General features: G+C 43.4%; 1 protein-coding gene across 1 annotated transcript in view; it reads left to right on the forward strand.

The window, feature by feature from the left end:
- Positions 1 to 2,847, forward strand: part of dlc (deltaC) — a 71,112-nt gene extending 68,265 nt beyond the window's left edge. The window contains exon 10 of the mRNA XM_083636421.1: positions 296 to 2,847. Coding sequence (XP_083492547.1) covers positions 296 to 301 — 6 coding nt within the window. The 3' untranslated portion in view covers positions 302 to 2,847. The remainder of the gene's footprint in view (positions 1 to 295) is intronic.
- The last annotated feature ends 4,725 nt before the right edge of the window (positions 2,848 to 7,572 follow it).

Genomic DNA, 7,572 nt, shown 5'->3' on the forward strand with positions numbered 1-7,572 from the left:
CTCTAGGTAGAGGGCATACCATAAATGCAGCTGGCCTGGGTTCGAATCCGGCCCCTCCCCCCATGGGCAACATTAGCAAAATCTTTTATGGCCCATTTAGGGTCAAATTTCTATCTGTTTTTTTTTATCCAAGTTCCAGAATCTCCTGCCCCTTTTTTATGTATCCTCCCGACTGTGTTCTTGATTGAGATTTGACAAGGATGTAATCACATACGCTGATGACTAACTGCTGCGTCTCTCTGTCTGCCTGTCTGTCTCTCTGTATGTCTCTCTGTCTGTCTGTCCATCTCCTCAGGTATAACCTCCAGTCTGAGGAGGAGGAGAGGCAAGGCCTCGAGCTGAAGGCCTGACCCGTTTACAGCCAGAGGATCTATTCTACCCACACATATTATTTAATATTTATTACTGCTGCTCAGTGGAGAGGAACAAGACCAGGACTTGGTTGTTGTTTTTATTCTTTTTTTTGCTTTCAATATTGACAATGTTCTGATGGACTGTGAAAAAGAAAGGAGAGATGGAAAGAGAAGAGGAAAGACCGAATGTCCGGCATCATTTGCACTATTTATCTATATTTTTTTGTTAAATCTTAATATAATTTGCTATCTTTATACCTGACTTTTCCTTGGATGAATCATGAAAGAGAGAAACTAAGATGAGGATTTTTCTAACCAATCAGAAAGACTGGTGCCTTAGCGACCGCGTCCTTTACAATCCCATAATAAGCTGTCAATCAACCCACCAGAGGACCTGCTCACAAGACCCGGGAGATGAGGAAGCACCGGTGTTGTGACTTTTTTTTTTTTTTCGGTGCATAATTTTCCTGGAAAACATCCTGAAAATGGTCTTCCAATCTAAAACGAAAATAGATAAAAAAAATAATGTCAGTGGATGACTGACAGGTGGAAGACTTGATATACACGCCCACTCCATCCGTTTTTTGTGTGGTTTCTGTGGAATTGAATCGCGTGGCGGCCTGTTAACGCAGGGCGCCATCCATTACAATCACCGTCCGACCCCACAGACTGTGAAGTGCCTCATCTGGACTCTAAGCAATGTGCCTCATAATCCTGCCCGGACTCTAAGCAATGTGCTCACATTTAGCAAGAATGAAGTTTGTTTGCTTGATCATTTCCTATTGAAGTGGTTAAGAGATGAAGTGTCTCTTACTCTGTCATTTGCCCCCAAGAAAAGTCATTCTTAACGAGGGGAAGATGTTAGGTTTTGCAATCCACCGTAGATCCTCGGTGACAACACCATTCACTCTTCCCATGCATCTGTGGTGGAAACATGCTGCCTTCAATGGAACTGGTGAGCTGGTGGTTTACGACACGGGAAGTCGTGCAACACGATATTATCATGAACTCTGAGCTTTCAGAACACGTCCACGTCATGAATACCACATGACGGGGACAGACGTATGGACTCACCTCATGAACACGGTAAACACAAGGCAGCAACAGAGCATCTCTGATAGTGATGTGTGTTCAACATCTGTGTGGGCCTAATCCCAGTTTAAACAAGGCTCAGATGAATCAGGGATGGTTCTGAGTCACCTAGCAGCAGTCTGTCCTTTCCCCGCGTCATTAAGAGCCTCGATGATCTGCTCACCAAACGCTTTGGGAATTTAGATTTTCCAGTTGTAAAGAAAACCATATTGTGCTTAGCTGGTGGATGAGGGGCTTTTCAGAGACCTCAGGGTCAGTTAGTTAGGGTTAGCAATCTGAGGGTGCCTGCACCTCGTCTTCTTCCCGCTGCTGTACATGGCAAGAACACGTTTCTCTTAACGAGTTATTTACTCTCATATTCAGTCTTCAAAATGTTATTTTCCTTTCCTTTTCTGCCAATGTGGAGTGAAAAGAGTCGGTTTGTTTCCACTGCCGTTTCGCTCATTTCAGGAGTTTTCTAGCAGTCCGAGAACAGATCGAAGGAAGAACATTACACTTGCTTCTACAAAAGTCTTGGAACGAGTTGACTCGCACGGAAAACAAGTGCAATGATCTAAGCCCACTTGCAGAGAATCATTTTAGGACTCAATCATAGACTCAACCACTTCTTAACATGGAGATTGTTGGCAGTGTTAGACTTTGAGGAATATATTTTTCTACAATAAAAAGGGGAAAAAAAAGACCACACCGCAAAGTCTTAATAGAACCAAATAGATGATAGAACCAGATAGATGATAGAACCAGATAGATGATAGAAAGTCTTAATAGAACCAAATAGATGATAGACCACACTGCAAAGTCTTAATAGAACCAAATAGATGATAGGGGAAAAAACTGGACAAGCCAGTTTCTGTTTTATAGATACAGTAGATGTTTTTTCTCCGTCGTTGCCTTTATGAACAGCTGCCAGCATAGCAAACAAACCCACACGCACAAACACACACACACAAACCCACACGCACAAACACACACACACACTCGGACACACACACACACAAACACACACACACACACACAACCAATCTTTCATGTTGTACTGAAACATTCCCAAGACTCGACCTGAAGCTTCCAGCTGTGTAGAAACTTCTCTGCTTCGCTGTATGAGTCTGAGCCCTATCGAAAGAAAGAAAGAAAGAAAGTAATTCAACTGTGAAGGACTCCAAAGAGAAAATGTCATATTGGTTCCTTTTTTTAACGTTGATCCATTTGATACCAAAAATATGTGTTGTCCTTCTGTAGTTCTGTGTTTGTTCTCTCTGTCTTCGTCTGTTAATTTAAGAAAACGATGCAATGTGTACATAGCCTCGCCTCGCGGAGAGCCTTCCTATTTAATTTCCCCTTGTGAATCATTTTGTATTTATGAAAGAGAATTGTATATATGTCTATGTTAATGTGCCTAATGTCTCCAAATCTAAAAATATATTTTTTCATAAATAAATTAGAAAATCACATCGATGTCACTCTGTTGTTTTGTATCCCTTGGGTTGGGGGGTGGGGAGGCTGTGGTGTGTGTGTGTGTGTGTGTGTGTGTGTGTGTGTGTGTGTGTGTGTGTGTGTGTGTGTGTGTGTGTGTGTGTGTGTGTGTGTGTGTGTGTGTGTGTGTGTGTGTGCCTCTCTTTGTGGCGGACATTTGTGATGTTTATGCTAAGTAGATGTATATGAGACTCCAGAGTGTGCACGTGTGTGTGCATGTGTGTGTGTGTGTGCATGTGTGTGTCACGGTGTGTGTGTGTGTGTGTGTGTGCGGGGGCCCCTCACAGTGCCCTGCTGGGCCTCATTGATACAAAGATGCTGCAAATAATTTTCAACTGTCAGAAAAGTCCTTCTGTCTTTGAGCTGCTACTCCTCTGTGAGTCTGAACGTCTGGAAAACAGCGGCCATATTTGATAGATTTCTATATGTTTACGTACAGCCTACATTATAGAATGACACAGGGGAACAGGGCATGGCCTGGCCACATGGATATACAGTATTTCTGACATTTCCGGCACCACTACTGGCTTTCGACATCGGTGCCAAATCAATACTGTTTTCAGAAGAGCTGCAGAAATAATCTAAATATTATCGAAATCGCAATAGTGCCCAACAGTGCCCACCCACTTTTTCTCAGCTCCCGACTTCCATCAGGGAATTCTCCACTCATTTTCTCCAGAGACGGTTTGAAAAATCCTCATATAAAGAGTTTTAAGCCTGGAACCAAGCCAAGCAGCCACCTACTGAACTGAGAACAAATATCACTGTGGAACTCTATATGGTAAAGTGCAACACTCAAATCACATGAGCGATTTCAGTGAAAATGAAATAAAATCGAAATATGATTTTCTTTTATTGTGAAGCCCGAGTTTCAGTACATTTCAAGAGGCAATCGGCTTCATTGTGGGGAAGATTTTGCAAAATGTGAACATGGCGTACAGGGGTAGGAGCTTTTATTTTGAAGTTCACTTTCCATGCGTGAGATACACTCTTAACATCTGACACTGGGGAAAGATCTTAGCTATATAGTGTTCAGTGTCCCTGAATATTAAAAGTAAATATGTGTCAATTTAGATATCTCATCTTGTCAGTCAAACTGGTTTGGCGTTACTGCTGCCGTTGGCAAGTCCTCCTTGATACACACACGCGTGCACACACACACACACACACACACACACACACACACACACACTGGCAGCTGTCCAGTATAACCAGTTCTCATGTTGGGATGAGCAGCACCTGCTGGTAAGCACTTTGGTCATGGAGGACTGTGTGTGTGTGTGTGTGTGTGTGTGTGTGTGTGTGTGTGTGTGTGTGTGTGTGTGTGTGTGTGTGTGTGTGTGTGTGTGTGTGCGTGTGCGTGTGCGTGTGCGTGTGTGTGTGTGTGTGTGTGATTAACATAATGGATATTTGCTATTGAAACAGTTTCAGTGTCAGATGTCAGAGCTGGCATCCCACAGCTACTTCAGACGTTTGTGTGATTTGTTATTTCTCAGTCAAAGTCTATGTGAACAGGCAACGATGCACGTCTGCACATTCTGCACAAATCTGTTTACTCCAAATCACTACACATCGATTTCGCATTACTTTTTTTTTTACCTGAAATTCAGTCAATATTTCAAACTAACTGGTAATTATCATTATACTATCAAAAACAAAACAATTTCCGTTAGCACGATATGGTGTCCATGTGCTATAAACATACTTTTAATGCATTATAATCTGCGTATAACCATAGTCGTAAGAACTCATAAATATTCACAATAATTTATAACAATAATCACATAACAATAATCACATATAACACCCTATAGAGCTTTTTTTTTCAATAATGGCTGATATAAGGTCAAGTATCATAATACAACTGACTTTTTTTTGCAAGGACATTATAATTTCATTTAATCACTTTACATAAAGCAAACACTTATTTATAATGACTTATAACCAGCTTGTAATGTAGCCTATTATATCTTCCTATCCGGAATTACTTTACTTTACTTAAAGCACCAAATGGCCATTGTTCTCTCTCTCTCTCTCTCTCTCTCTCTCTCTCTCTCTCTCTCTCTCTCTCTCTCTCTCTCTCTCTCTCTCTCTCTGTCTTCCCTTCCCTTCCCTTCTTTCTTTTCTCTCTTTCTCCATCGATCTGCCTCAATTTTCCTCTGTCTGTCTCTCTTTGTAAAGCTGGTCTCTCTCTCTCTCTCTTTGTAAAGCTGGTGTCTCTCTCTCTCTTTGTAAAGCTGGTCTATCTCTCTCTCTCTTTGTAAAGCTGGTGTCTCTCTCTCTTTGTAAAGCTGGTTTAGAGTTTCACTCTTCTGTTAATTGATACAGCCTGTTGTTAATGAGTAGCTGCTGCCACGCGTCGTCAAACGGTCACAATCTCTCTCTCACACACACACACACACACACACACACACACACACCACACACACACACACACACACACACACGACAGCAGGACGGTGGAGGGAACTTCAGACTCTGGCTTACCTGCTGTTCACCTGGCTTTGTCTCTGACCCATAGCCTACACACACACATGCACGCACGCACGCACACACGCACACACACACACACACACACACACACACACACACACACACACACACACCACACACACACACACACACACACACAAACACCTACCTGCCTCAGGTTTGAACTTTGAACTTTGCTATGTGTCACCTGGTGAATGGAAACTAACAGAGTAACTGGGCCACACTGTGTGTCTGTTACAGCAGTGGTTGTCAATGTGGGGTCTGGGGACCACCCGGGGTCATTGAGTGGGTTACAGGGGGTCCCCAGCAAACTGATGAATTGTTAAACTTCAACATTATTTCATCTGGGCCGGTCTCTGGACCGGTCTCTGGACCGGTCTCTGGACCGGTCTCTGGACCGGTCTCTGGGCCGGTCTCTGGGCTGGTCTCTGGACTGGTCATTCAGTTCCTCCAGAGTAACACAAACCAGACCAGCTGCAACTGCAGGACAGGGTGAAGGAAACTGCGTCGTTACTAATGAACAAAATACATTCTCTGAATAAACACTTTATCGACAGATAATCACCTCAAGCTCACGTCAAAACTTTGTGCTGATTTTCTTTCTAAAATGTGTGTTTCCACTCAGCTGATTTCCTTTCAAAATGTAGGCTACATGTTCCCATAAACTGGCTTAATGGAAAGGAGGCTGGTGCCTAAGAGACAGATACATTATGCTGCCTTCAAGGTGCTGTCGGAAATATCAGAATTAAGACTTCAGCGCACATGATCAATATAAAGATGTGAGTGCTCCTGAGATGTGATGTTTATGGAAACCCTGACAGACAAAAAGAGATGGAGAGAATAACTGAACAGAAAGAAAGAAGGGAAGGAGAGATGTTTTAAGAGATAGTGATAAAAGGAGACAGAGAGAGAGAGAGAGAGAGAGAGAGTGAAGAACACACACAGATGAAACACACACCTGTCATCACTCCATCACCCTCCCTGACCTCTCTTCCTCTCGCCCCCCCTCCCTCTCCCTCCTCTCTCTCCAGCCTGTTTTGGCTACAGAGTGCTTCTCCGGCCCTCAATCCCACACCGTGTGTGTGTGTGTGTGTGTGGTGTGTGTGTGTGTGTGTGTGAGTGGAGAGCTGAGAGAGATGAGAGAGAGAGAGGAGAGAGAGAGAGAGAGAGAGAGAGAGGAACGGAACAGGAAGGATAAAGGTAAAGACATGAATCAACCCAGTTCTCTTCCTCCTCTCTGTCTCTCTCTCTCCTGCTCTTCTTCTAACTCTTTCTCTCATAATGGATATTTCAGACATTCATTTAGTCCACACACACACACACACACACACACACACACACACACACACACACATGATGATGAGATCCGTCAGGTCCGTAGAAACTCGCCAGTGATGTGATCTGTTGTTCTTCTGTTGATTTCTGGCACGCTGAAAAATCCTTGTGCTCCTCTATAAAAAACATAGGTTATCTTTAAAGGGGGGACTTGTGACCCATAGAACTCCTTTTCATTCAGATATCTTGAGGTGAGAGGTCAAGGGCCCCCTTTGAAAATGGTTCTTCCCTTGACAAGATTTTGCCTAATTTTGGAGCATCCTGACAAGCTAGCATGACCTGGTTGTACCAGTGGATGCCTTATGTCTTCTAGTTTCATATGATAGCAGAAACTCTTCACTCTAAACCCGCTGTGCTATGCCTGAAAGACAGCAAACTGATGGGGGTGTGCTAAGGTTACCTATAGAGACACTGCATGAAATAGGCCACGCCCATCACGGGGGAAAAGCTCTGTTCATTTCCACACACCAGCGTCATTTTCCTTGAATTAAACATAGCTAAAAGCTGTTGTGTGGTGGGGCTGCGCAGACAACAAATGTAAAAAAATCGCCAGTTAAAGTTTTTTTGTACTCCCGAGGAAAACAAGGAAGCCATTGAGAATTGGCGAGAAGAAAAATGTGGATCTAGCTGTCAAGGAAGTAAGTTGGAGTGTTCATTTTCCGTATATACGATCTTTTTGTGCAACACGCACCGTGCACGCAACATAGGAGAACGCCAGGATTGGAGGGGGGCTTTCTGTTTTCCCGTCTTGGGCGTGGTTTCTGAATGATGACGCGTTAAGGAGAAACGGCCATTTCATTTGAATCACTAGGAATCAGGAGATTAC

The sequence above is a fragment of the Poromitra crassiceps genome (genome assembly GCF_964638095.1).
Source record: "Poromitra crassiceps genome assembly, chromosome: 5".
In the NCBI taxonomy this organism is placed as follows: Eukaryota; Metazoa; Chordata; class Actinopteri; order Beryciformes; family Melamphaidae; genus Poromitra; species Poromitra crassiceps.